General features: G+C 53.4%; 10 protein-coding genes across 10 annotated transcripts; 4 read left to right on the top strand and 6 right to left on the bottom strand.

The window, feature by feature from the left end:
* The first annotated feature begins 182 nt into the window (after window positions 1–182).
* On the top strand, window positions 183–1,429 carry EI97DRAFT_191906 (uncharacterized protein). The gene has a single exon (XM_033793604.1). It carries the CDS (start codon window positions 288–290, stop codon window positions 1,296–1,298), a length of 1,011 nt encoding a protein of 336 aa, XP_033650532.1. The 5' UTR covers window positions 183–287; the 3' UTR covers window positions 1,299–1,429.
* Window positions 1,430–1,928: 499 nt separating this feature from the next.
* On the top strand, window positions 1,929–3,119 carry EI97DRAFT_191934 (uncharacterized protein). The gene is made up of 2 exons (XM_033793605.1): window positions 1,929–2,466; window positions 2,536–3,119. Exons 1-2 carry the CDS (start codon window positions 2,044–2,046, stop codon window positions 2,758–2,760), a joined length of 648 nt encoding a protein of 215 aa, XP_033650531.1. The 5' UTR covers window positions 1,929–2,043; the 3' UTR covers window positions 2,761–3,119.
* Window positions 3,120–5,221: 2,102 nt separating this feature from the next.
* Window positions 5,222–6,682, bottom strand: EI97DRAFT_436427 (uncharacterized protein). Its single transcript, XM_033799101.1, has one exon. The coding sequence runs from the start codon at window positions 6,261–6,263 to the stop codon at window positions 5,691–5,693; it is 573 nt and encodes a 190-aa protein (XP_033650530.1). The 5' UTR covers window positions 6,264–6,682; the 3' UTR covers window positions 5,222–5,690.
* A 1,044-nt stretch (window positions 6,683–7,726) lies between these two features.
* Window positions 7,727–8,712, bottom strand: EI97DRAFT_469924 (30S ribosomal protein S12). Its single transcript, XM_033801735.1, has 3 exons — window positions 8,275–8,712; window positions 8,102–8,202; window positions 7,727–8,038 (listed from the first exon to the last, which is right to left on the bottom strand). Exons 1-3 carry the CDS (start codon window positions 8,654–8,656, stop codon window positions 7,970–7,972), a joined length of 552 nt encoding a protein of 183 aa, XP_033650529.1. The 5' UTR covers window positions 8,657–8,712; the 3' UTR covers window positions 7,727–7,969.
* A 301-nt stretch (window positions 8,713–9,013) lies between these two features.
* On the bottom strand, window positions 9,014–10,692 carry EI97DRAFT_482905 (glycoside hydrolase). The gene is made up of 7 exons (XM_033802082.1): window positions 10,514–10,692; window positions 10,449–10,463; window positions 10,325–10,338; window positions 10,219–10,275; window positions 10,064–10,158; window positions 9,573–10,006; window positions 9,014–9,370 (listed from the first exon to the last, which is right to left on the bottom strand). The coding sequence occupies exons 1-7, from the start codon at window positions 10,608–10,610 to the stop codon at window positions 9,057–9,059; spliced, it is 1,026 nt and encodes a 341-aa protein (XP_033650528.1). The 5' UTR covers window positions 10,611–10,692; the 3' UTR covers window positions 9,014–9,056.
* Window positions 10,693–11,012: 320 nt separating this feature from the next.
* On the bottom strand, window positions 11,013–12,927 carry EI97DRAFT_425142 (NMD protein affecting ribosome stability and mRNA decay). The gene is made up of 3 exons (XM_033797152.1): window positions 12,392–12,927; window positions 12,015–12,334; window positions 11,013–11,961 (listed from the first exon to the last, which is right to left on the bottom strand). The coding sequence occupies exons 1-3, from the start codon at window positions 12,828–12,830 to the stop codon at window positions 11,173–11,175; spliced, it is 1,548 nt and encodes a 515-aa protein (XP_033650527.1). The 5' UTR covers window positions 12,831–12,927; the 3' UTR covers window positions 11,013–11,172.
* Window positions 12,928–13,062: 135 nt separating this feature from the next.
* EI97DRAFT_436424 (uncharacterized protein) lies at window positions 13,063–14,471 on the top strand. Its single transcript, XM_033799100.1, has one exon. It carries the CDS (start codon window positions 13,107–13,109, stop codon window positions 14,370–14,372), a length of 1,266 nt encoding a protein of 421 aa, XP_033650526.1. The 5' UTR covers window positions 13,063–13,106; the 3' UTR covers window positions 14,373–14,471.
* A 365-nt stretch (window positions 14,472–14,836) lies between these two features.
* Window positions 14,837–17,973, bottom strand: EI97DRAFT_191808 (uncharacterized protein). The gene is made up of 2 exons (XM_033793603.1): window positions 17,442–17,973; window positions 14,837–17,389 (listed from the first exon to the last, which is right to left on the bottom strand). Exons 1-2 carry the CDS (start codon window positions 17,704–17,706, stop codon window positions 15,063–15,065), a joined length of 2,592 nt encoding a protein of 863 aa, XP_033650525.1. The 5' UTR covers window positions 17,707–17,973; the 3' UTR covers window positions 14,837–15,062.
* A 525-nt stretch (window positions 17,974–18,498) lies between these two features.
* Window positions 18,499–22,297, bottom strand: EI97DRAFT_436422 (uncharacterized protein). Its single transcript, XM_033799099.1, has 4 exons — window positions 22,065–22,297; window positions 20,234–22,012; window positions 19,287–20,185; window positions 18,499–19,238 (listed from the first exon to the last, which is right to left on the bottom strand). Exons 1-4 carry the CDS (start codon window positions 22,258–22,260, stop codon window positions 18,585–18,587), a joined length of 3,528 nt encoding a protein of 1,175 aa, XP_033650524.1. The 5' UTR covers window positions 22,261–22,297; the 3' UTR covers window positions 18,499–18,584.
* Window positions 22,298–23,159: 862 nt separating this feature from the next.
* EI97DRAFT_436421 (alpha/beta-hydrolase) lies at window positions 23,160–24,933 on the top strand. The gene is made up of 4 exons (XM_033799098.1): window positions 23,160–23,512; window positions 23,607–23,830; window positions 23,890–24,351; window positions 24,440–24,933. The coding sequence occupies exons 1-4, from the start codon at window positions 23,176–23,178 to the stop codon at window positions 24,650–24,652; spliced, it is 1,236 nt and encodes a 411-aa protein (XP_033650523.1). The 5' UTR covers window positions 23,160–23,175; the 3' UTR covers window positions 24,653–24,933.
* Window positions 24,934–25,251: the final 318 nt, after the last annotated feature.

The raw sequence follows: 25,251 nt of genomic DNA, 5'->3' as shown, positions 1-25,251 counted from the left end.
ACCACTCGCCCGCTCTCCCCATCGCGCGCCTCACCCTGCATCCTCCCGTCAGCCTTCCACCGCCATCCCAACGCCATTCCCCACCAACCCTGACGACAGTTCCTCACTCCTCCTCAACATCATCGCTCGCGTCGCTGTCGCTGCGACTTCTCGTGCTGGCGCCAACCCACTAACCGGCCCGCTCCCGGTCGGCCCCATCGGTCCCATCTATCCGCTTCGCCTCGACCCTCTCTCACCTCCGCGACCGTCGCTGTACCTTCACGTCGCACGCCGCACGCCGCCAAACCATGGCGGACATCGAAAAGTCATTCATCTACCTGCAAGACACCATCCCATCATGGTTCAAAGAAATTGCTAGTATTGAGGAGAAGATAATCCGCATGCAGGAGGAGATTTCCCGGATGCCAGCTCAACATTCACGTCCAATCAAGAAAAAGACGGGTTCTATGGAGTCTATACGGGACCTGGATCCCATCAAGGAGAGCCCGAACAAGCCCACCGCCGTCCCGGCCGCCCAGCTATCAACATGGAAGCGGAAACCCGCGTCACTCGCCTCGGGCACTTCATCGCCCACCCGTTATCGATCAAGAGCCATGATGATCATCGTCCACTACGATGGCCAAATACAAAAGCAGTTTGAGACGCTCGTTCGGAGTATTGGCACCGGTCGGAACCTGTTGCGAAAAGCTAAGATGGCTGCCAGGGCCCAAGCTCTGGCCGCGCTCGCCAGCTCCGACGACGACGACGACGGGTCGGACGAGGATCTCATGGCCAAGATCCAGTTACGCCGCCGGAATGGTCTTCCGTCGATGCGAACCCAGAGTGCCATATCCAACGGACGTGCTGCGACTTCTACCTCCACCACAACCCCAGAATCATTATTCGACTCCACCGATAAGCTGTTGGAACAGGCGCAATCCCTGTGCGAAAGAGGGGCACATCAATCTTTACGAGAAGGTGACTGCCGCAAGGAGCTAGCAGGGATGAGGAAGTCCTTCTTAGAGGTGCAGGAAACCGCTGCAAAAGAGGTTGCAAAGTATAATGCGCAGAAAGAGCAGGAAGCGGCACCGACTGCGAACCCGGAGCCCGAGACGGAGCTGGCTTCATCTCTCCCGGTGCCTGACCGTGTTCTTCAACCCAAGCTCGCGTACCAAGACACCAAGCCGCTAGTACCTGCTGTATGCTCCGTCCCGACGGCACATATACTACCGAAGGACACGGTCCTCGAGGTAGACGATGACGATGAGGACGAGAAGGACTTCGTCATGCCGCCAATACGAATGATGTCTCGAGTGTAATGGCTGCATCCCCCCTTGCATTTTCTGCGTTCAAGCGATTAGCATTTCTCTCTCATCACTTTTTGGGCCGGCGTCATTGGGAATATCTACTGGAATGGGCAACTCGAACTGGACGACCTTACGCTGTATTTACGACCTTCTCACTTTGCATTAACGATTTGGGCGTCAGCTCTTGCATCTGTGTCCTGAAAAAAATATAGCAATGGCTCTATCTGCATCTACCTGCCTTTGGCTTTTACAAGGCGATCTTGAGAGCTGAATCATGTGTTCATCTCTTCCGCTTGGCTTTTGGCTTCTATGCCACGCTCACTGGCTACGTATAAATCATCTTGTAATTACCTCTTACTTCAAACAAGTCTTTGATCTTTCTCTCAAGCATGACAACCTTTCTTACGATCCACACACCATTTTGGTCGACATTCTTCTTCGTTCCCCAACTCTCTAACAATCAAGGCATCACCCGGACTGAGGATGTCTCGAGGTACTTCCTCTCGCTATCTTCTTCCAACCTAGTAAGCCTCGCAGATATTCCCAAGCGAGCTCTCTGCTATTGAGCATTAGGAACTCCTTATCATACTCAGTTCTGAACAGTCTCCATGCTCTCGGCGGCGAAGAGCTGTGACCTTTTCGGCACCAATCCAGTTCCCACATCTTCTTGATAGACTATGATAATACATATCAGGGTACTGTGAAGGAGCTTGGAACCATCGGCTCAGGGGCTTTCGCAATATCCATAGGAAAACGCATGATGATTGCGGTTCTAAGCTATACTGATTACGCATCTTCAAAGGGAGAAAGAATTAAAAGAAGAATGAACCAACCTGCATCTCTACCATATGAACCAACCCGACGACCCTCACGACACACCTCAGTCACATGTTCTCACGACTGCCAGGCGTTCACCTGGGCACCCGTGCACGCGTCCAGCGCGTGCCTTCCCTCTCCGGCAGCACACTTGCGTCAGTTACCCGCTTCTCCCCTCGGAAACTCGCCTTCACCCCCAACTCGACGCTCGTTTTCACCTTCACCCTCATCTTCACCGGGTGCGTTTGCTGCCAAGATGCCGCCTGCATTAAGTGACTACGACTCAGATGGGGAGCTGCTGTCTTTCTCACTCACCACCTCCACCGCCCCCACTTGCACGTCTAGTCTTGGAGTTGACAATAAGGTACGTCGTTAAGCCTCTGTGACGATACAAGACCATTGAATTGCTCTCATGCTAATCATGACGGCTTAGATCCCGCCGCGTTCACGCACCTTGATCGAGTCGGCGGGCGAGGAAAGCGGTGACGGCGACGGCCACAAGGAGGAGCAGTGTGAGAATAACGTTCCGTTGCAGAATCTTGAAAGCAGAGGGTTGGGAGCGTCTACAGTAGGTTCTATCCCCTTCGGCCCTGCCGAAACTGCCATCTCTTCCTTGCCTTGCCTTTGCCTTGATTGCGTTCGTTGTGGTGTGGCATGAGCTGAGAGCGCTTTTGTGCTTGGAGCGTCCGGTTTCGCGTTCTTGTTCGAGCGAGACGTTTTCGATTGAGCGTTCTGGGATTGGGGACTACGAGGAGGACAAGCGGGACATAGTCGAGTCAGACGACGACGTTGTGGTAAGTCTCTGCCATCCCACTGCCTTTTCTCTTTCCTTGTGTCGTGTCATGAGCTGAGAGCGCTTTCGTGCTTGAAGCATCCGGTTACTGTTTCGAGCGAGAAGTCTGCTGTTGGGCCTTCCGGGGTTGGGAAAGAAAAGGAGGACCAGGAGTTTTTAGTTGAGTCGGACGACGTTCTGGTAAGTGCTATCTCCCCGCTGCCGCACGCCTGCCATACCCCTTGTCCTATCTTGCTGCCGTCTCGGCACTCTTTGCCTGTGCTAAGGGCGTCGGAGATCGCGAAGCGAAGTGTTTCCCGGACGAAGAGAAAAGCTTCCAGCTTGAAGGACAAGGATGTTGGTGGTTCAAGGAAGACTCTGGTAAGTCATGCCTTCCGCTCTCCCAGTGTTCAACTAACGGCATGTCAGAAAACGGGATCCGGGAGAAGAAAACGGTCTGCCATTTGTGACGGTCTTGACGTGAACAACATCATCCCATCCGACGACCAACCCGTAGAACAGTCCTCAGCTCCTACGCTCCCTTACAATACCAGAAGCAAGGCTCACGGCCATCGTCCACGGAACGAACTCTGTTACGACCAACGCTACCATCCCCTAGACGAGTACACGCGTCCGAAGAGAGCTGCAAAGATGAGGGAAGAGCACGGGGTGGACTTGCCCGATTCAGCATCCGACTCCGATGCTTATATGCATGTGGCGAGTGATAGAAACAGGAGGTCGACCACGACAGAGTCGGCTCCAACCAGACGTTCTCTGCGTCCTTCGAACCGCTCTGTTCTGTACAATACCAATGTTCATCCGCAGGACGAGGAGCTCGAGGAGCTTTTCAAATGCGAGCAGGAGGATGAGGAAGTCAAGGAGTCGGTTGAGGAGGACATCGAGGAACATGTTGATGACGGCGGCTTTGCGGACGTAGAGGATGGAGCAGAGGGATATGATGTCGAAGAGGAGGGAGAGCATGATTTGCCCTGCCTTGAGGAAGAGAATGGAGAGGAGGAAGTAGAGTATCAAGAGTATGAAGCGGGAGAAGACCAGGAGCAGTACGATGCGGAAGAAGGGGAATATGAGGGACAGAACTATGCGGAAGAGGAGGAAGAATACAACGTGCAATATCACGAAGAGCGGGCGGATGATGAGGCACAAGATAACGAAGAAGAAGAAGAAAATGAGCGAGAGTATGCGGAAAGCGGCGAGCGAGGAGACGAGGGCCAGTATGATGGCGCAGCCGAGACCACTCACGAGCCAAGGCAAATGGAACAACCGCTGCCCTCGAGAGAGCAGCTAGCTGAGGAACGCCCCCGACCGGGCGATCTCTCAGATTCTGAATTCTGGGAATTCGCTCACCTGCTCCTTGATCTACAGGAGGGCGGGGTAGACTCTATACGTGAGGAATCCTACACGAGCTTTCTGGCGTACCTTCGTCTCGGTACTGGACAATTCAGCTGGGAGAAATCTTGGCTTGCGGAGCTTGAGGAGCTCGAGAAATCGGGCGCGCCAGGGGAATCGCCTTGGCCGTACCAATTGCAGAAACCGGCCTTCGAGCTCTACCTCGACGCCGACGACATCGGCAAATTTAAAGAGCGACTCCGCAACATCAACTGGAAGGTTGAATTCATGCTTGAAGAAGGCCACGATGTCGACACGAAGGAGAACGAGCTATCCAGGGGCGAGGGAAGGGAGAGCAGGGTGGAAATCGGACAACGTCTCGGGACGTACATTGATGCTATCTGGGACACGCCTCATCGCTCGTCTAGGCGTCGGGTTCTGCGTCTGCGCGTGAGGACTGAGAACGAGAACAGTGTGCTTTACGACGTGGGGCTTGCGTGGTCGCGGTATGAGGCTTTGCAGGAGCAGTTCTGGGGTGCGGTGGATGTGGCAGAGAGGGAGATGTGGCGTATGGAGGACGAGGACGAGGACGAGGACGAGGAGCAGGAGGACGAGGGGTAGGAGTAGGGTGTTGCTCGAGCGCAGCGGCGCCGTTTCTGGGGTTGGGTTATGTGCTGGGATGGTATGTGGGGATTACGCGAGGGCTTTTTCACAATGCAGTCCTTAGGCCATTTCATCTGGTTTCTTACTAGCTGTTTAGCAGAGGACTTTTCTCCTCCTGTTTTCTAGCTCAGGGCAATTTAGCAGGAGAATTTAGGGATCTGTAGACTATGAACACAGCAAGTTTTTTTTTTTTTTTTTTTTTTTTTTTTTTTTTTTTTTTTTCCGCGGTGGCAATAAACCGGGTGATCATGAGCGATTTCCGTCATCTCGATTTGATTATCCCTTCAGACTTGATCATCACTAAACCCTCCGAGATTAATGCCTTGTACCCCTTTCTCAATTACGTGACTTAGAGCAATACCCATTATTCCGACTTGTGATAGCACACTACCCTCACCCTGAAGCGTAACCCAGATTATTCCACCGTGGCGTAAACTATTGTATCCTGAGCAAATTCATTTCTCAATGCGCAACAAGCTCCTTTCCAACGCCCTCTTATCCTGTATTACAGAAACGGCACTATTGCATACTACCCTCAAAGCACCACTCGTTCATACTTTCGTCCCTCCTACGAGCAACCAAGTCGACAGAAAAACGTCCCACTCCGACTTCTTTCTAATACCGAGCCGCTCACGCTACAAGCAGGAATGACTAACCAACTCGCTAGCACCAGGGGAGTTAATAGATTTTATAGTCATGGTTTGATTACTGTCGCAGTAATCACAGTCGTAACTACCGTCGTAGCCGTCGTTATAACAGTCGTGCACAAAGCAGCAGCAGAAGGCGAACCATCAACAACAACCCTCCTACACCTCCCCGCAGCCCCCGGTCTCCCACGCGCCTCGTGCACGCAAATCAGACCCGGTCCGCAAGGCGGTCGCGATGGGAGGATAGCTTGGTCGCAGAAATCTCCTTCTTTGCCTAGAATCGGTGGAGGCGTGCACGCTGGTGGTGATGTAGTTGTTCTTGTCGGTGTCGGTGTCGGTGTCGTGGAAAGTGGGATACCGCACACGCCGCCCGCATCGGGGAGACGGGGGTCGCGCAGGATGCATGTGAGGCCTGGGGCGCAGGGGGGGTCGAGGGGGAGGATGAAGCGGTTGCAGGGGGAGCCGGGGTGGCCGTAGGTTGGGGTTGGTGTCGGTGTTGAAGTTGTTGGTGTAGGAGGAGAAGAGGGGATTCCGCAAACGCCGCCCAAGTCTGGGATGCGCTCGTCGTGGAGGATACATGTGAGGCCTGGGGCGCAGGGAGGGTCGAGAGGGATTCGGTAGCGGTTGCAAGGGTCGCCTGATTGACCGTAGGTTGGCGTTGGCGTGGATGTGGGTGTTGTAGTGGATGGCGTTGATGGGGTTGGGGTAGCAGAAGATGATGGGGTTCCGCATACGCCGCCTAAGTCTGGGATGCGCTCGTCGTAGGGGATACACGCCAGGCCTGGGGCGCAGGGAGGATCAAGGGGAATCTTGAAGCGTCCGCAGGCGTCGCCTGGCTGGCCGTAGGTCGGTGTCGGTGTCGGTGTTGCGGTGGTTGGCAGCGTTGAGATTGTTGGGGTTGAAGAAGATGATGGGATTCCGCAGATGCCGCCCATGTCTGGGACGCGCTCGTCGTAGAGGATACATGCGAGACCTGGTGCACAGGGAGGGTCCCCGGGAGGGAGGGTGAAGCGTCCGCATACGTCGCCGATTTGGCCGTATCGCGGGGTTGGGGTGCCTGGGGTTTCTGGGAGGGTCTGGGTTGAGTATGGAGATCGGCGGGCGAGGACGTGAGCCTCTGAGGGAGTGAGGAAAATGAGGGTGCTGTGGGGAGTTAGCGTATGTTGAAGTGAGGAGGGAGATATTTGATATTTACTTTAGCAAGAAGCTAACTGCCAAAGCAGCGAGGCGGGCAGAGGCCGACATGTCGTAATGTAATAGAGTGCAATAAGTTGATGCCGCTCTGTTCTTAACCAGTGCTCTGCCGAAAAGTTATATGCCTGGTCCGTGGACAGAGAGAAGTCCTAGATGGAGAGCTTGTTGCGTGGTGGAAAAAGTTCGAAGGCTCAGGTCCTGAGCTCGACAGCTATAAGCACCTAGTTGGAGTTGCTCCAGAACAAATAGAAGACGTGAGCAAGGTAGAAGCTGGCAACGGTTTCAGGGAACCGTCAATGGCACCCCGTTACAATCTGACACGCCGTTACAATTTGACGTAGTCCTAGCGCGACGTTGTAGACTCTCAGGAGACTGAATATATATACTCGCTCCCAGCTGCAGATCATGAGATCCAGCCATATGGAAAACCCTTGCATAGGGAGCTCACAGTGTGGTGGTATGCCGAGAAGTTTTGCTGCATAGCCCAAGGGTATAGCCAGGAAAGCTTACTGTCTGAAGATTGTAATCGCAAGTCGTATCTGCTGAAAATACAGTCCTGTACGAGGCCTAAAGAATAGTTGTGGTGGCCTGATGACCACTAGGCCAAGCGTCGGGTAGTCCTAGCAATATATTGATTCTGCGCAGGTAAGTCGTATACGAGAAACAGTATCCCTTGCGTGGACAAAGAATCAGGTCAATAGATATCAGCCAAGCAGGGTAAAGTCGTGTTGGATACTGCACCTCTCCACGTCCAACCAAACGGCCAGCAGCCGTACGAATACGACCGCCCTTGTGATTGGCTTCGCAGCGCCTCTATCCAGATATAGTAGGCCTCCTGCCTTTTCGATGGCCTTTTCAATGGAGTTGCTGACAAGTGACCTGCAGAGGGATGTTCTAGTCGGACGTGAAAATAGGCAGTGCACATCGTTCCTTGGGTTAACTCGGGTCTCCTCGACGCAAAAGTTTCTTTCTCTCCAAGTTGCAGAGTCGTTCGTGCCATGGGAGAAAGGAACATGCTGATGTCCATAGGTAATATATCCTAAATACGCAGAGAGAGTGCCTATCCGATTAGCGCATCGGCTCCGCTCGTTTGCCATAATGCCCAACGAGGCTACCTTTCTGAATTCCAATCTTTTACACAAGCTATCTCTTTACAAAGCCCAAAAGCCCTTCCGAGTGCTCAACGCCTCGTATGCAGGAAGATATAATATACATGTCTCCAAAGCTTGCATCATCACTCCAGATCATGCGTTCTGCTTCGGCTTCTTCGTTCCGTATTTCGACCGCGACGTAATGCGGTTTGCGACACCACCCTGACACAGTTAGCTCCCAGCTCCCAGTGTCCAGCTGCAGAAAATGACGTTGAGGATACGCACCAGATCCAATGCTCCCCTAACCAGATGGTATTTCACACCGGGGCAATCCTGTGCACGACCACCACGAACCATGACTACTGAATGCTGCTGTACATTATGTCCTACCGTCAATTAGCAACCAGTCCTTCTAACCCTCTTCCATCTCCCCGTCCTCTAGGCATGGGAATACACACCTTCACCAGGGATATACGCCGTAACCACCTTCCCACTACTCAGCCTCACCCTCGCAATCTTCCTCTCCCCCGAATTCGGCTTCTTCGGCTTCGTAGTCGACACCTTCAGACATACGCCCTTCATCTCCGGTCGATTGGCCAGCGCCGGCGAGCGCAGTTTTCGCGGCGGTTTGGGGTTTCGGCCTTTGCGGATGACTTGGATGAGGGTCATTTTGGGCCGGGATTGCGAGGCGGAGAAGTTGCGTGTTGACAATGGGGTTTGGGATGGTGCGGTGACATTGTGGAGAGCGAGGAGGGATTGCGGCGTGCTCCGCGGTGATGGAGGGGTGTAGCGGTGGAGAATGGATGGCCGGGCGAGGCGTCCTAATATTTGGAGAGGCATTGTGAATGTATGATGGTGTTGCGGCGGCCGAAGGTGTGGTTTGATGAGGTTCAGAGTTTCGAGATGGGAATGCTTGGCGGTGAGTTCGGTCCGTGCACAAGTACTCTCTATAAGTCTCAGAGTACGTGAACATATCATGTATACATGTAGTGGCACAGTGGTTCCCCAGACACAAATGTCGTAATAATATTGACATGTTTCATTTATAGGACTGAGTACAATCCCATCTGCCATTCAGACATGATGTACAGGATATCCGTATTCATAGCATATCCGTTACCGGACCAAACCCCTTAAACCGGAATGTCCACTCCACATCGCCATCGTCTGTATCACTCTCTTCCATAATCCAATCATGAAAGCGAGTATCATCCGATGGCGGTCCATGATATAAAGGTACCTAACCCTGTGGCTGGCCCTGGCCCTGTGTGTGCGACTCCGTCAATGCCCCCTTGACCGCCTCAAGGAAATCCCCATTAGTATACGCCTGACTAGCATCCCAAATCATGACACCGCCAAACGCATCCTTCTTCCGGAATTCCTGGATGATTGGAGCAAGTCGTGGGGCTGGAACGTAGCCTCTACCAGCGGCACCAGTGTTGCCCGGAACGCCCACGAAGATTTTGACGTTTTTGTTCTTGGAGGCGGTTCGGGCCCAGGTATCCCATTGGTGGAAGTTGAAGGGGTTTGGTGAACCGGGGACGTAGTTGTGGACTGCGAGCAGAGTTAGTATATTGTGGTATTATCTCAGTGGGACGGGGAGTGCAATGGGGATCGGTCAGTGGCTCAGTGAGCTTGAATTCCGCGCAGGGCAGGAATCAGAACGCCCTTGTCCCCTCCCCCCTCACAGGACGGGGAATGAGCCTAAGGCCCAGAGACTCGGCGTCATCGTCCGTCTCTTAGTGGATGTACTTACCACCGCACCAGTTGTTATAGAATTGGACAAAGACCATATCAAGCTGAGCCTCCTGCATGAGTTCCTTCATCCAGACGTCGGGATACGGGCACTGAGGAGCAGCTGAAAGATAGAACTTCCGACCATTACCAACGCCGTTCGTGTAGTCGTCCATCAGTTGGCGGAGACGCTGGGCGAAGACACTCGAGTGAGCATTGGGACCTTCGAAGTCGAAGTCGAATCCGTCAACAGAAGCATATCCGAATGGGCGATAGACTTGAGAAGGGTAAGGATGATAGATGTCGTCCTGTGGCGGACCGAACATGGCCCAGATCTTGCCAGCGGCAGCCGTGGCGGCCTCGGGGTTGGGGAATCCGCCTTCCGTGTAGGCGTCGCCTCCGATGGAGAGGAGGACAGTCTTTCCCTTCTTGATCTGGCATTCCTGAATGTCGGCTCTTTGGGCAAAGTTAGCAAAGAAACTGACTAAGGGCAGTGAATGAGAGATCACGTACTCAAGGTCGGGACACTGGAACAGACCAGTGCTACCGGGGAAGTACGTGCACTTAACAGGGTCCGGTGGAGCCGTCACGCCTTGGTTGGCGAAGTTCTGGGTCGGTAGTCAGTGTGCGCAGTTCTGGTGTTATAACCCATATGGACATGCACTTACAAGGACAGGATTGCCATCGTTGCCGACGAAGCGGAGAAGAAAGGCGACGATAATGATCTGACAGCTCAGTCAACGAACCATGAGAACGAATCTTGGGACATCTTACGTCAACATTGGGATCTATTCAAAACCGTTAGCCGTCATCCACATCGATCTCACGGAACTCTTTGGGGATGAGGACAACTCACTGTCACAGTACTTGACGAGGCGATCCTGAGTCGTCATCTTACCTGCCGAATTCTGACCTACGAGTTGTTTAGTATATGCTATGGCTACTGTACTTGAAGAGGCTCACCCCAATACAGAGCGACGTTGTTCTTGGAGCTGATGTTGAACCCGGCTATACCCTCGCGGGCGGTAGCCAGGAGCAGGAGGAGAGTAGAGAGGAGCATTTCGAAGGATAGCGTATGGTTGTGAAGTAGGAGGTTGGTAGGATTGTTTGGGAAGGAGGTTGCGTGAGAGAAGGAGGTTTATATATGCGCCCCTTCGTCGGGGGGCATCGCATGGGTTGTGCTATGACCTAGTCACATCAGTGAAAGGCTATGCTTTCCACTCCATTCCACCTGAAGGGGCACCAGCTCTCCGGATACCAGCACGGGGCAGTTCGGACATGAGTGAAAGTCTGGCAACGTTTGTACGTGTTCCGCTATTGGTCCATGGGTCGTCCTTGACTCTCTACTTGACAGGGAAGTTGCGGTGTTGCCGTTCACCGTTCACCGATTACGTCTTCACGTCATGGACACTTGGGCAAGGGTCACAGTAACTACACAAGATGACGCAGTTAAATGTATGTTGCCGAGATCAATAACAGGTTGATATTGGTATTCTTCTCGACTCCGCCGAGTACCAGATGGCTACCCCCTTTTCGAGTCCACGCCAGAGCCAGAACGCCAATAAATGCAGAAACATGCGTCAAATCCATTGATAGCAGCCTCGTTCACGCTTCAAGTACATCTACGATTGGTCCTCCATCGTCATATCCTCGAAATCATCCAACAGCTGCTCCATCGGGATCTCCAATCCCTCATCATCCTCACCCACATCGCTCTCCTCCACATCCATGGTATCAGCTTCGGCCGCAGCCCGCAGTTGCTGCTGCTCGGCCTTGTACAGGGCCAAACCAGCTCTCAGCTCCGCATCCTCCTCCACATCGCGCAAGAACATTTCAAAGTCGCGATCCATACGTTCCTGATCTTGCTTCCGGGGTAGCATCTCGCTCTCTTCCTTGGCCATGCGCTTGAGGCGCCAGTTCCTGCTCTTGCCCTTCTTCTTGCGTGCGTAGTGTTTCTTAACGAGTACGACGTCGGGGATCGTACTTGCGTACTTGGATCCTTCTAACGCATCGAAAAGCTCGTTGTTGTAGTTGGTGCCAGTCAGATGGTAGCCCATTACCGAGTCTCCTACGTTCAATATACTGCCCAAATGGGTGCGTGTATAGTATGTCTGGTCGTTGCGGCCTAGATCCGCAGCTCTTGCTACGGTTGCTTCGGCCAGGGTATATCGGCCCTTGGACGGACCTAGAGGCTCAATATCGAGAATGACGAACTCTGCAAGTTCTTGTACATCGGCCAGTGGCCGGAATGGTGCCCGCCAGTAGACGTCTGTTGAGATGTCGGCTGTTTGCAATGTGGTCGGGTCCATGAGATAGACAGAAGTGCCAATGCGATGGCACAAGGTAAGAGGATTTATATTGCCAACCTTCTTAGCCATAGGGATGGGGAGCACGACAAGATCGTCTTTGCACTGATAGATTGTTAGTTTTGTTTTCTGGTCTCTGTCTTCTTGGTTAAACTTACAATTGGCACAATCTCTGCACTATATGAGAACTTGTAGCTCTTCGTACTCGTGTGCACATCCATGCTAATCAGCTCTTGACTCTTCTTGACGTTGGCCGGCACAACGGCCTTCAAAAAATCCACAAATCCCTCAGCATGGTTTCGCTGAGCAAAGTAGAAATCGATCCCGTCGTGCACCTCCTTGATATTTATTGCATCCTTGTGCGCTCCGTGCTTCAAGATCAACTGCTCGAGGAAGAGGAACGTTCGCTTATGTGGGACCTTCTGCCGCACCTGCACGACCGCTCGCCAGGTATTGTGGGTATAACTCTTTGCGCAATCTGCCGGAATCCGTTAGTATACCGAGATCTACGTACAGCAGGGTGGCGAGTACTGACCAGGACATTGGTGATAGTTCTGCATATACTCCACCTCAAACGACTGCTGCATAATGGCCCCCTCCGAAATTTCCGACTGCACCGTAATCTTGACCTTTATCCTCCTCGAATGCGGCTCCGTCCAGATAAAACTCGCATCGATAATCCTCAACTTGTTCAGGCCCCTCAGTTTCCGCAAACATAGCGCCAGCAGTTCTCTGCTTTCCGGGGGCGCAACGACCCATGAGTTTGGAGGTGAGAGCCATCGATCGCAGTCACGGCACATGTGAAGAGTCGCTTCTCGCTGGATGCCTTCCGTCACATCGGTCTTGAGTTTGATGCAGTCGTAGCAGAATGCGCCGGATATCGTCCCATCGACAGGCGCCCCGCAGTCCGCGCAGAGGATGGTAGCGGCGTTTTTGAGCGCAGGCGTAAAATGAACGGGTTGGTCGACCTCCATGTTGGGTGTATGGTATCGTATGGCAAAACTGAAGGCAGAAAACGAGGAAAAGGGAAAGGTGAAGGGTTTATATGAGTAACACCGCCACGGAAAGCTGTCAACCACCAAATTGATGCTTTGAAATTCGTCGCCCCCGCCAAAATCTCGGCTTATCTTATCGCCACGTGCCCAGCCCTGTCGGCGAATTAAGCGCCGACGCCCAGAAAGTTTACGACGATCGACTTCAGATGGACATTTCCATCCTGTCAATCCCATTTACACCGTTCGCAAGCAATCATGTCATTATCTAGAGCGGTGGCTCCAACTGCCGGCTGCTATGCTTGCAGCGCTTATCTAACCCGAACATTGGCTTCATCGGTCGCCGCCAATGGTCCTTCTACGCTCCGCAGCTCCTGGGCTGCATCTCGTCCTGCTCGAAGACAATATACGTCCACAGCGCCTCGAAGGGTGAGAACCCCCAATCTTCCGCCCGTGGACAAAGACCCAGGTTCCGACTTCCTGGAAACCCCTGGTCCGGAGCCCATTCCCTCAGAAACCGAGCCAACTCCGCCCGAAGAAACAGCAAAAGTGGACACGAGAGGAAAAGATACCACAACCGCCTCCACCTCTGCAAAAACGACCTCTTCCAACCCCACACCTCCCTCAGACCCCTCAATCCCCTGGTACCTCCGCACGCAACCGCTCCCAACCACACCCTCCCCCGAAGATGCCCGCGCCCTCATTCCCGAGCTCCCCAAGAACCCACCCCCCTTACTCCAAACCCTCCTAGAATACATCTGCCTCACCGCCGGCCTCGACGACCTACACCTCCTCGACCTCCGCCACCTTGACCCCCCACCCGCCCTGGGACCCAAACTCATCATGATCATCTGCACCGCGCGCAGCGAGAAGCACCTCCACGTCTCCGCCGACCGCTTCTGCCGCTACCTGCGTCGCGAGCACGGACTCAAAGCCGATGCAGCAGGACTACTGGGTCGGAACGAGTTGAAGATTAAGCTGCGGCGGAAGGCGAAGCGCATGAGGATGTTGGCGAATATCGGCGGGCGCGAGCCCGAGGGGAATATCGATGATGGGATCCGCACGGGCTGGATTTGTTGTACGATCGGCAAGATTGAGGCGCACCCTGAGGATACGGATATGCCGGGGGTGTCGGATGTGGAGGACTTTGTGGGGTTCAGGGATGTCAAGCCCGGGGTGAATGTTGTGGTGCAGATGTTTACCGAGGAAAAGAGGGCGGAGATTGATCTGGAGAGGCTGTGGGGAGGCGTGTTGAAGACGCATGAGAGGAAGGATGGGGTGGCCGAGGAGCAGTTGAGGGAGTTGGAGGAGCATCTGGATGGGGAATTCGTCAAGGAGATGGCCCAGAAGGAGGCGGAGAAACGACTGAAGGAAAACCCTCTGGACGCTGATGTTGGTGGAAAACGGGAATGGGAATTCAAGAGGCCGAAACCTTCTGTGGGTGATGTGTTTCCTCCCGCTTCGGAACCCAGGATGCAGCAGGTGCGGAGGCTACACACAATTGGCTTGAGACCGGCATTCTAGCATAGGCATCAGACTTGTACCATATACCATTTGCAAAAGATTCGGCTTGTAGTTAGATATACCCAAACAACTGTACAAAAACCCAACACCACGGCATGCGAAAACATTGATACATTTCCACCAACCCCTTTTACATATTTTAAGATTCCCTCTCGAGTGGGCCCCCTTCTGCGATACGCCTCCCACGGTACAACCCACAGCAGGACTCAGCAGTAGCAGAAGATTCCCCTTGTAGTTAGATATACGCAAACAACTATAGTACCAAATCTAACATCACGGCATACGAAAGCATCAAGACATCTTCACCAACGACTTTTCACATTATTTATTGTTCATAGAGGCCACTTTCTGCGATACGCCTCCCTCGATACGACCCACAGCAGAACGTCAGCAGTAGCAGCGCCGACGAGAGCCATCAATACCCGGACCTCCATCGGCAATGCACGTGCAGATGCCCAGGCATTAAACACAGACGTCCCAAGTGGTATTGTACACAAGCGCCACCCAACCCATTCATTCATTGCTGTGCACAAAAGTATCCCCTCCCTAATCGCCGATTCCGCCACCAGGCATAGACATAGTACATTACCACTCCTTTTGACCATGACCATGTCACGTTGATCTGGAACGTCCAAGCAGTGTACGGATCTCATCATCCCTGTCACTTGAGCGTGGGAAAGAGACGTACGACTAATACATCGGGGGCCTGCCGCCAACACCTTGCCTTGGGCCCGGGCCGCCAAACTGATCGAACTCGGGACGCCCCATCATCATGCGCGGGTCCTCACCACGCATACCCGGCGGCGGACCGAATCCAGGAGGAGGGAAATAACCCTGTGGAGGTCCTTGAGGAGGCATCTGGTTCATTCCAGGCCCACCAGGACCACCGGGTCCGCCAGGTCCGCCAGGGAACATCCCTCCTCTGCCAGCCATTTGCGGGTTGAAACCTGGAGGTGCTGGATGGCCCAGTGGAGTATTACCGGCAGAAAACGGCGGCATCTGGTGTGGGCCCAAGCCAGGAGGAGGCTGCCTGATACCAGCGGGCATATTGAACCCAGGCGGAGGTCCAATGTTGCCCCGTTCTTGGGGAGTCGGAGGCATCCCATGATTCCGCGCACCGTACATCTGCATATCAGGGAGAGGCGCAGACGGTATTCCCATGTTGGTCATTTGGCGGGGAAGCTCGCCGGCCGTGCTGCGGCGCTGCAAGCTTGCAATTGCAGGGTCATCGTATGGCATGGGAATATGGGCAGGTTTCGGTCGCATAGCCTCCTCACGTTGTTGTTGTTGTTGATGTTGTTGTTGTTGTTGTTGTTGATGTTGTTGTTGTTGGCGGAGCTCCCGCATCTGTTGCTCACGACGCATCATCTCGTTCTCATTACCATAACGGAAACGCTCCTCAGCCAAACCAGGAGGAAGGCTAGGGCGAACCTTGGGTTGGATCTGAGGCTGAGGCTGAGCTTGAGGACGCGGGCCTTGATCAAAGTACGCCATGTTAGGATTGTCTAAACTTTGCCGTGGAGTCAGTTGGTTCATTGGCTGTGGCGTGTTACGGGTCTGCATAAGATTGAGCAGAAACTGAGCACGCTCCGCGTCCTTGGAAACCAGGTGATGGGTCGGCTCTTGCTGAGCCCTACTGTTGAGAAGTGCTTGCAAATGAGCATCCTGCGCGCTCGTATTTCTAGGAGGGGGTGACTCAAAGCGGGCCTCGCTCTCGAAAGTAGCGTCTGGCTCCAATAAACCCCATTGTCTGGAGTCGGTCCTGGACTGGGGTGGCCTATTTGACGAAGGTCTTGGGGCAAGAACGTTGTCCAACAGCGCTTGTTGTTCAGCAGTCCGAGACGGTTGTTGACGTGGCGGTTTGTCCTGTGGCTCCGACGGCGGAGGCGACTGCTGGAAGTTGAGAGGAATACCTCCTGGGACAGCGCCATTTGCAGGTGTATCCCTGGCTGGTGGTGTAGGCTGCGCTGGCGCAAGATTTACACCACCAAGCATCTGTAAAATGCGCTGGAAGCCTTGTTTGTCAGCATCATCACTCGGATTGGCGCCGGTTTGAGGAGGCGGTGGCGAAGGAATATTGGTCAAACCAGACTGGGTGGATGGCGTCGGCTCCTCGACCTTCTGGAACATCTTCATCTCCATGAACCTGGACTTCTTCTGCTCTTTATCCTTGACGGACTTTTGCGTGGTTGCCTCCGTCAAACCCGCATTGGCTTCTTCAGAATGCTCCTTGGCCCACTTGCTGAAGAGACCCCCAAGGCTGTCCGGGGCAGCGAAAGGTGAGGTAGCAGGTGGCAGCGATGACATTGGATTTGAAAGCTCAGCCGCTGGCGTCTCCGCCTTCTCCTCCTTTTTCTCAGCTGCTTTAGTCTCTTTAGCCTTCATAGCCTCCTTCCACTGCTGTATTGCATCCATTGGACGCTCTGTCGTCTTCTCCTTCTTAACGGGCTCATCCATCCATTCCGGAACTGGCTCAGGTTTGGTCTGTTGACCTCCCCTATTCCAGTCACGGTCCCTATCGCGATCCCGGTCGCGGTCTCGATCCCGGTCGCGCCAACCACCCTGCGCGCCTGGTCCAAAACGGCTTCCTTCAGTCTTTTCCGAAGTAATATCATCACGGCGTCCCCATCGTTCGAACTTCTCGCGGCCCGCAGCACCAGTACGTCGCGTTGGAGCATCGCCGGAATCCAGGTCATCTTTCAGGGCTCTACTACGCTCGCGATCTCCCCCACGCCCAAAGCTGCGGTCGAAATCCTCCTGTCCCAAACTCTTCCGGCCTTTCTCGTTTGTCCAGCCTTCGCCCTCCTCACGGGCGCGACGCCCATTCGTATAACCAGCTTTCTCCCGTCCACCATCGTTTTCACGGTCGCGTGTCCATCGCTCACCACGCGCTCGAGGGGTAAAAGTATCTGCGTCTGCGTCTGCTGAACTACGCTTCTCCTGATCCGTGACCTTCGCAGCGCGTGAAGCAGACGTGAATGAGAGTTTAGGAGGCCCGAACACTAAGTCATCCGGTTCTGATAGCGACGCATTAGAGACTGAATATATAACATCCACGGGTGAACCTACGTGTGCTCGTCTTTCTGCCAAAATGACCCATCCCACCGGCATTCAGCAGAAGTCCGCGGTCACCACGGGCATCACCGAGCGCCACACCCTCCGAATTATTGCCCGTCCGAGTGCGTCGATTGTTGTTGTTGGTATTAGAATTCGTCTGCTGGTCAGCCGGCACCTCCATCCATTGCTCTATTGATGGTAAGGCATCCGGCTTTCGCACTAACGGCGAATCTCGCAGGAATTCTAGCTCCTCTACTGTGTACCTGGGACCCCCCATGTCGGGCGGCAACAAATGAAGGCGGAGTGCGGTGTGTGAAGTTCGACGCGGGGTAGGTTCTCGGTTGGGGGGTACTGTGTGTGGCGAGCTTTATGTTGTTGTTGCTCGCCCTGGGGAGGACAAGCGTGGCTGCCTGCGCCGCGAGCCTGGCGCGAGATATCTGCTATATGCAACCAAAGCGACAATTGCCTTCCTGAATCCGGGCAGCGTAATGTAGCGATATTGAGGACAGAGGCGGAATGAATGGAGACGGCGAGGGAATGAGTAGAGATGCTGCAAGTTATTGTTTTCAACGATGAAACGGCTAATAGGATGCTTCTGGACCTTCCCGCGGCAGAGAAATCCAGAGCTAAAGCTACACTTACCCTAGACAGGCCCCTCGGCGGTGATGGTGGGGAGTTGAGTCTGCTCAAAGACAGCGGAGTGCCAATAGCGGTGACCAGGCGAATAGGCCGATATAAGACTGTCTTGCGGGGAACAATAAGAAACTGGTTTATTGCAGGGTTCGGAAGCGGTTTCGTTGCGGGTTGCGACTGGAGGACGTTGTGGGTTGCTTGGTTGTTGCTCTCTCACGACTTCTCGTTTGGGTCGGCACGCGCAAGGGTTCACGGAATAACAAAAGGCCGATGCCGATGAGCGCCGATTGCAATGGAGACACTGATCTGCTGGATGTCTCGTTCAAAAATGGCCGAGTTGATCCTCTGCCGAGTGTAGGGCATCTTGGAGCCCTTCTACAATCGACGAGACAACTCTCCCTGTTTCCACGCTTACTTAGCACGCCCCCTTCAATCTGCAAGTAACCTTATTGATGCTCCGCTACGAAGTCTCTTGAGTTGTCCGATATACTCCGCTCGCTCCTAACCGTGAATACTCTCCCTTCAAGCCAGAGAATCTACCAAAACAGGGCCCATACACCTCTCCATAGTTCCCCCACTCCAAATCTCCACCTTCTCCTTATCAAACGTCTCCCAAATCCTCTTCGCCACCAACCTCAACATCTGACTATTGCGATCATTATCGTCCAACCTCATCTTAATCCAATCCACCACTCCACACCTAGTAACCAGCGTCGTACTCCCTCCCACCGCCGCCGCTCTCAACAACAACTTAATGATTCTCTCCTTCGCAGCCGCCGAACAAGATGCTGAAGCGTAATGCGTAAGCAGTCTTTCAAACACATTTCTTGTCCTGAAGATCTCCATGTCCTCGGGAGTTCGCAGAGAGTCGAACAGGTAGTCCAAGTACCAATCTACCTCTCTGTGATAAGAACCGTCATCGGTCGCTTCTGTAGTGATCGTGTTTCTTCCCCAGTACCGTGGAAGATTCTCGACCGTCCATTCCGGTCTCTTCATGAGGAAGGTGTTTACTTTGACAAACATGAAGTGCGAGGGGTCGGCTAGTACGGGGACACACCGGGCCGCGAATACGCCTCCGACATAGGGAAATGGCGAGTTGTTCACAATAGGGGTCGCTGTTTCTAGGACTTCGCCGAGGAGAATCTTGTGTTGGAGCAAGTGTTCATCTCCGCTCGCCTGCCATCGTGTTAGTTTACGTCAAGGGTGGATAGAGAGACAACCTACGTCGATTTTGGCCATCAACTGCTGAATATTGCTGACAGCTTGCAAGCGAATCTCGGTGTGCTTCGAACAAAGACACAGCAGCAACTCTCCAACATCCCCATCATCAATAGCTTCGTCTATCTCTTTTCTTCTCCAACGGTTGAGTCCCGCATGCTTCTCATCCTCTTCAGGTGGCAGCATTAGGTCCACACTGGCAGCCTCCGTCCTTAGGTCACTTGCTTGCTCCGGTTGGACAGAAGTACTATTCGATCTCTCGGAGCCGCTGAAATCCGCTCCAGTAGCTGACTTCAGTGCCTCCTTAGCCTTCTCCTTGGCCATCTTCCACGAGAAAGAGTCTTTAAGAACCTGCTGGTACGCTGGGTCGGCTGAGGAAACGAGCGAATCGCGCACAGCTTCGAGCAAAGTTTCGTCCTCCCCTACCAACTTCAACAGGTACAGGAGCTTCGCAAGCCATTGAGCCAGCGGCTCAGCCGGGTTGCCTTTCTCAGGTTTGCCTCCTTTGAACGGCCATTGTTCGACCAGGGTCATGAGTAAAGGGCTGAAGGGAAGGTCGGACTGTGGGCTGAAAGGTGCAAAGGAACCGGTGTTCCCATCCTTCTCCAGTAGACGGAAGCGCATTGTATCCAAGTCGTCGAGGTACTTAATGGGACTTCTGACGAACCGTGCACAGCAGTCGTCCAGGAACTCGAGTATCTGCGTCGGTGGCGCCGAAGAGCCGCATGACGGTGCAAGGCTAGCAATAACAGCATCCAGGGCGGTTGGATGTGTCCTCATCTGAAGCATATCCTGATCCTGCTGAATGGCGCTAAGGAGCGATTTGACACCTTCGTACATTTCTCCCTCGTGCGAGGTTGCGACAAGCTTCAAAAGCACGGTGAAGGGGGAGTTTGGCAAGGATTCTATTTGGGTTAGCTGTGCTGCGGAGATTCAAGGAGTTCGGAACATACTATTCTTCTGCCACCAGCGTATGGAGGACGAGCGCCGCGCAACCTGCAGCCAGTGCTCCAGCTCCAACACCCTGAAGGCCTTGTCCTCATGGCTCTCTGATGGCTTGTCTGCTTGCAACAGAGCATTACAGAGCGGAACGGACACGTCAAATTTCTCCTGAAGCGCAACCAGTGGAATAACCTCGTAATAGAGACGAAGCAGCCTCACGATAGCCTCTCGCATCATATCCTTCTGAAATGTGGGGCGGCGAAATGCCTGAATAATGACCTTCATGGGCGGACATCTGCGACAAAATTCGGCGACCAACCGGGTACTCCCATCTCTCCAAGCCCGCGACACTTTCGATGCGGAAGCAGCAGAATACTCCTGCAAAACAGACCGAAGTTTGTGAAAAGCGACAGTAAGCAACCGGATAGCGAACAGGTTGATCAAGTCGGTGCTGCTGTTCAGACACTTCGTCAAGACTTGTTGGGTGAGTGGCTGAGGCAGGATGCTTTGGATAACGGACGATACTGCAGGCGGACTAGGCCGATACGCGTCCTTTCCGCCAAAGTATTTGGGTATAGGCAGCTCGATGGCCTGGTGCAAGAAAGCAGTATATCCTATCCAGGTGGATGTAAGTTTCGGCTCGTAGTTGAAAGCTTCCTTTTGGAAGAAGTACGCGGCAACAAGCTCAGGGCAGACTTTGAGGATGGTGAGGAGGAGTTCTTGCTGAAGTACGCTGGCATGAGGACGTAGTGATTGTATGAACTCCCCAAGGATAACGTTTCTGACACGGCCCATTTGTGTTTCCGCAGCATCAATAGCCCAGTACGCAGGTTCCCCAGCGTCTTCCATAATGAGATCTTCGTCGTCGTCTTCGTTTGGAGGAGGATAATAGCCGTATGATGGAAGCATGACTCCATGGGCGGGAGACGTGCAGATCATACACAGAAACTTGTGCGCTCGCTCAGCAATAGCTTCGGAACCCTCCTCTTCACTCGCCTCGTATCTGTAAAGCTTGGATATATCGGACAGAGTCTTACCGGTGACAATCCGGCTCTTCGTGATTCGCATGATAGCCTTATCCAGAAAAACGTGATTCTCAAAGGTGTTCAGAATGTCGAATATGAGAGCCGGCGGATCAGCATGCAAATGGGTAAACACAGCCCGCACAACGATCGAATTCGACAGGATCTCCGTCTTATCGACCTCATCCTGGTACGTCAAATGCGCGAGCAGATACCGAACCGCATGCGTCCTGATGCTCGGTTTCCGTTTCTCTGCCTCCACGTCGGCCTTATAATCCTTCCACAACGCGATATTTCTCGTCAGGATCTTGGGATCGAGAGTAAAGTCCCGTTTCGAGTACACTGCCTTCGCATGGGCACCTTCATTGAACCTCGTCATCTCCGTGAGGAGCCGAAGGACTGGAGAGATGACATTTTCCTTGTGCGCCGGAGCAGACAAACTCCGATTGATCCTCTTCGCTACCGAGACGTTCAACACTGACTTGCAAAGCAAAGCACCGTACTCGAGGAGATCTGGAGTGCTCGCGCAGACCTTGAGCAGGAGCGCAAGATTCGCGGTAACCTGGGAGAGCAGCATATCGAAGTTGGTTTCGGCAGCGAAATCCCAGGCCTGGAAGAAATCCGGGAGGAAGACGACGTTTTTCTCGCCATTGATCCTGGATTTCTGGGAATCGAGGTATTCGCGTAATATCGCTCGCTTGCGGGGGAGGTCATCGTGGTCGGTTGAGTAGAGGATGGAATCCAGGAATCCCTTGAGCAGCGTGAGACCTGTGTCGATTAGAGAAACGCTGCTCAAGGAAGGATTTGCACAAGCACCTACCGCTCCGAAACCCAGAAGCCGCACCCTGATCAAACACCAGCGCCTTCTGCAGCTGTCGCGCACTCGTCACTTCCACGGTCGCATTGCTGGGACGAGGCGAGTTCCGCTCCGCTGAGTTTTCGACCCGCTGCCTCTTGACATGTCGCGCGTCATGCGACGCCTTGAGTTCGGCATCTGGAGCCGTACGTTTGCCCATAGCTCAGGTCATTGGGTGTGGAAGTGCAGTTGTTCTGGTCCTCGAACTTTTTGGTGGTTCGGAATTTCTGACAGGGTCCCCGCAAATCGGCTAGCCGAGTGGGGTTTAGCTTGGGATGCTCGAAGTACCGAGGTGCCCAGGTGGATAAGACCCAGCTGTTCATGTCATCCTTCCATCGATGGTCTAAAAAATCATAGAATTGACGATACCCTGGAGTGCTCCCTGCATTGGCGATGCTTCCTTGCATTACTTCTCAGCTGTCAAAAGTCCGTCCAATATCTCTATCCCTCCCAACCCCAAAAACCATCACTTCATAATGCCCTTCAAGTGCTGCCTCCAATTACTACCGAAGAACCCCATAGAAAATATGCACACGTGTGATGGCGTACACTTAAGACTTCCAAAGGGAAAATACCCGACACCCCCAAAACGTTTACGTCCGTATCTTCACGCCCTTCGAAAGGATTGCCGCAGCCAGCAGGACACAATTTCAAAGCAGAAAGCTGCAAGACACTGGTTCATTGCATCATCGTGCTCAGAGCTGTTTCTCTTGATAATATATATTCATGTAGAGCATGAGGTCATGCAGAGATATTCAGAGGTGAATTATTAAGCGTAGGGGATTACCCCCTAAAAGATGACCAATCCTTCTGGCCAATGACGTCTGAGGGGAGAAGCCTAACGCGGTAAACCAACTTCCTAAAGGGAAACAGCGTACGCGGCACCTGGGCAGCGTTGGATGGGCGACAATTTGGCCAATGAATACTCCGTAGCCTTGTACTCGGTAGTCGCCCGATGTAAATACCAAGACGAGACTACACATATAAATATGCTGGCATGATCCTTCAGCCTCTAACTCACCCACCTCCCAATCCCCAACTTTCCGCTTCCAAAATCCCCAGCACTCATTCCATCATGCCCGCCCCTGCCGACGACATCCACCCCTTCACCATCTCCATCCCCGACTCCACCATCTCCACCCTAAAACAAAAACTCTCCCTCGCAACCTTCCCCGACGAACTCTCCGGCGCGGAATGGGATTACGGCTGCCCGCTAGCCGACATCAAACGCATCGCCGCGTACTGGCGCGACGAGTACGACTGGCGCAAAGCCGAAGCCAAACTGAACGAACTGCCGCATTTCAAGACGAGGATCGAGTATGACGACGAGAAGTTTGGGGGGCTGGATGTGCATTTTATTCATCAGCCGAGTGAGAGCGAGAACGCGGTGCCGTTGTTGTTTGTGCATGGGTGTAGGTTCTGATTTCTATCGCCTTTGGTGGGATTGGGGAGGAAGGGTTGGTTGGGGAGGGTTTCAACATGTCAAAGCTGACATTGAATCTACAGGGCCAGGAAGTTTCCTCGAAGTCACCAAAATCCTCCCCTTGCTAGCGGAGAGTCCCAAAAACGGAGGTCCGGCATTCCACGTCGTGGCGCCTTCACTGCCCAACTTTGGCTTCTCGGATGGCGTCAAAGAAACGGGGTTCGGCCAGAGACAGTATGCTGAGACTTGCCACAAGTTGATGCTGAAGTTGGGGTATACCGAGTACGTGACGCAGGGAGGCGATTGGGTAAGTCGTCTTGTCACTTTTTCCTTATTGTTAGATGGTCTTGAATTGACCAGACTCAGGGCACCACAATCACGAGAGTAATGGGCTACCTCTACCCCAAGCATGTAAAAGCCTCCCACATCAACATGGTCATCTCCCCGCCCCCCAAACCCACCTCCGCGCCCCTGCAAGTCCTCAAAGCCCTCCTCCGCTGGTTCACCGCCGAGGAAAAAGCCGGTTTCGAACGCACCATGTGGTTCCACAAACAAGGCAGCGGGTACTACAACCTGCAGAACACGAAGCCCCAGACGCTGGGGTACGCACTGCACGATAGCCCCGTGGGTCTCCTGGCGTGGATCTACGAGAAGCTGCATGATTGGACGGATGGGTATGCGTGGACGGACGAGGAGGTGTGCACGTGGATTAGTGTGTATGCGTTTAGTACGGCGGGGCCGGCGGCGAGTTTGAGGATTTATAAGGAGAGTTTTGAAGGGGATTTGCCGGCTTTTGAGACGGCGAGGAAGTATATTCCTGTTAAGCTTGTGAGTCGTCGCTTCCCTTACGGTTCCCTTGGTCCCCCTTTTTTTTTTTTTTTAATTGGGCTTTGCATGGCTAATCTGGATTGCGCAGGGTGTATCCTACTTCCCCAAGGAGCTCGTGCTGCTGCCCAAGTCGTGGAGCCATGGGCTGGGGCCTGTGGTGTTCCAGGGCGAGCATGAGAAAGGCGGCCATTTCGCGGCATGGGAGGAGCCGGAGGCGTTGGTTGGGGACTTGGTGAAGATGTTCGGGAAAGGAGGAGGAGCGTTCGGCGTAGTGAAAGGGAAGAGCGGGTATGCGGCCTAGTCGGGCAATCGTCTTTGAGGGTTAGGAAGTGGAGGTGTAATTGAAATCTCGTTAATGTAATCTTACGGGTTTAATGCGTGGAAGTTCCGAAGGGTTGGTGGTTTTCAAGTCAGCGAGGTTTCGGGATTCGTTGATAGCTCGATATACGTACTGTGCGTGGTTTCTAGTCGAAATCTGGAGATGATTCAGATCTGATTTCCCTTAGATGTTCAGGGGGTAATGCCGTTGAAGAGAGCAGTTGAGTGTTTTCATGTGGTGTTTCGTCGATACTAAATATTCAGGATTGGCTTACTTGCTAGGCTTTGCGTTGATTCTTAGTTCCGAATAATGTATAAGTCTGCATATACTGCTCACTACTACATTGCAGCTCGATCTTTCGCTAAATGAGAAGGAGGGAGTTTGGAGTGATGCTTGTGATGCTTGGCATGGTGTCCATGTTTGTGATAGTCGGCATGGGTATTCATGGTTCTGGTTGTAGGGACGTTGTGGGATAGTCATTGCGGTCCTTGACGAATCCAGCGGTTTCCGGCATAGGCATGCAAATGTCAAGAGCACGTCTCATCAAGCCACACCAGAGAAGAGAAGGGTCAAGGTGTACG

Source organism: Westerdykella ornata (assembly GCF_010094085.1).
Source record: "Westerdykella ornata strain CBS 379.55 unplaced genomic scaffold EI97scaffold_31, whole genome shotgun sequence".
Classification (NCBI taxonomy): domain Eukaryota; kingdom Fungi; phylum Ascomycota; class Dothideomycetes; order Pleosporales; family Sporormiaceae; genus Westerdykella; species Westerdykella ornata.
This window is presented reverse-complemented; position numbering and strand designations above follow the sequence as displayed.

Excerpts from the sequence above, each read along its gene's own strand:
- EI97DRAFT_191906 (XM_033793604.1), top strand. The coding sequence starts at position 288 with ATGGCGGACATCGAAAAGTCATTCATCTACCTGCAAGACACCATCCCA.
- EI97DRAFT_191934 (XM_033793605.1), top strand. The coding sequence starts at position 2,044 with ATGATGATTGCGGTTCTAAGCTATACTGATTACGCATCTTCAAAGGGA. Across the intron at positions 2,467-2,535 it reads GTCTTGGAGTTGACAATAAG|ATCCCGCCGCGTTCACGCAC; the intron begins GTACGTCGTTAA and ends ATGACGGCTTAG.
- EI97DRAFT_436427 (XM_033799101.1), bottom strand. The coding sequence starts at position 6,263 with ATGCGGAACCCCATCATCTTCTGCTACCCCAACCCCATCAACGCCATC.
- EI97DRAFT_469924 (XM_033801735.1), bottom strand. The coding sequence starts at position 8,656 with ATGCCTCTCCAAATATTAGGACGCCTCGCCCGGCCATCCATTCTCCAC. Across the intron at positions 8,203-8,274 it reads GGCGTATATCCCTGGTGAAG|GACATAATGTACAGCAGCAT; the intron begins GTGTGTATTCCC and ends AATTGACGGTAG. Across the intron at positions 8,039-8,101 it reads TTAGGGGAGCATTGGATCTG|GGTGGTGTCGCAAACCGCAT; the intron begins GTGCGTATCCTC and ends TAACTGTGTCAG.
- EI97DRAFT_482905 (XM_033802082.1), bottom strand. The coding sequence starts at position 10,610 with ATGCTCCTCTCTACTCTCCTCCTGCTCCTGGCTACCGCCCGCGAGGGT. Across the intron at positions 10,159-10,218 it reads ACGATGGCAATCCTGTCCTT|AACTTCGCCAACCAAGGCGT; the intron begins GTAAGTGCATGT and ends CTACCGACCCAG. Across the intron at positions 10,007-10,063 it reads TTCCAGTGTCCCGACCTTGA|AGCCGACATTCAGGAATGCC; the intron begins GTACGTGATCTC and ends CTTTGCCCAAAG.
- EI97DRAFT_425142 (XM_033797152.1), bottom strand. The coding sequence starts at position 12,830 with ATGGAGGTCGACCAACCCGTTCATTTTACGCCTGCGCTCAAAAACGCC. Across the intron at positions 12,335-12,391 it reads GAACTATCACCAATGTCCTG|ATTGCGCAAAGAGTTATACC; the intron begins GTCAGTACTCGC and ends GGATTCCGGCAG. Across the intron at positions 11,962-12,014 it reads GTGCAGAGATTGTGCCAATT|TGCAAAGACGATCTTGTCGT; the intron begins GTAAGTTTAACC and ends ACAATCTATCAG.
- EI97DRAFT_436424 (XM_033799100.1), top strand. The coding sequence starts at position 13,107 with ATGTCATTATCTAGAGCGGTGGCTCCAACTGCCGGCTGCTATGCTTGC.
- EI97DRAFT_191808 (XM_033793603.1), bottom strand. The coding sequence starts at position 17,706 with ATGGGGGGTCCCAGGTACACAGTAGAGGAGCTAGAATTCCTGCGAGAT. Across the intron at positions 17,390-17,441 it reads TGGCAGAAAGACGAGCACAC|AACCGGATGACTTAGTGTTC; the intron begins GTAGGTTCACCC and ends CGTCGCTATCAG.
- EI97DRAFT_436422 (XM_033799099.1), bottom strand. The coding sequence starts at position 22,260 with ATGGGCAAACGTACGGCTCCAGATGCCGAACTCAAGGCGTCGCATGAC. Across the intron at positions 22,013-22,064 it reads GGCTTCTGGGTTTCGGAGCG|GTCTCACGCTGCTCAAGGGA; the intron begins GTAGGTGCTTGT and ends TAATCGACACAG. Across the intron at positions 19,239-19,286 it reads AGTTGATGGCCAAAATCGAC|GCGAGCGGAGATGAACACTT; the intron begins GTAGGTTGTCTC and ends ACACGATGGCAG.
- EI97DRAFT_436421 (XM_033799098.1), top strand. The coding sequence starts at position 23,176 with ATGCCCGCCCCTGCCGACGACATCCACCCCTTCACCATCTCCATCCCC. Across the intron at positions 23,831-23,889 it reads TGACGCAGGGAGGCGATTGG|GGCACCACAATCACGAGAGT; the intron begins GTAAGTCGTCTT and ends GACCAGACTCAG. Across the intron at positions 24,352-24,439 it reads AGTATATTCCTGTTAAGCTT|GGTGTATCCTACTTCCCCAA; the intron begins GTGAGTCGTCGC and ends TGGATTGCGCAG.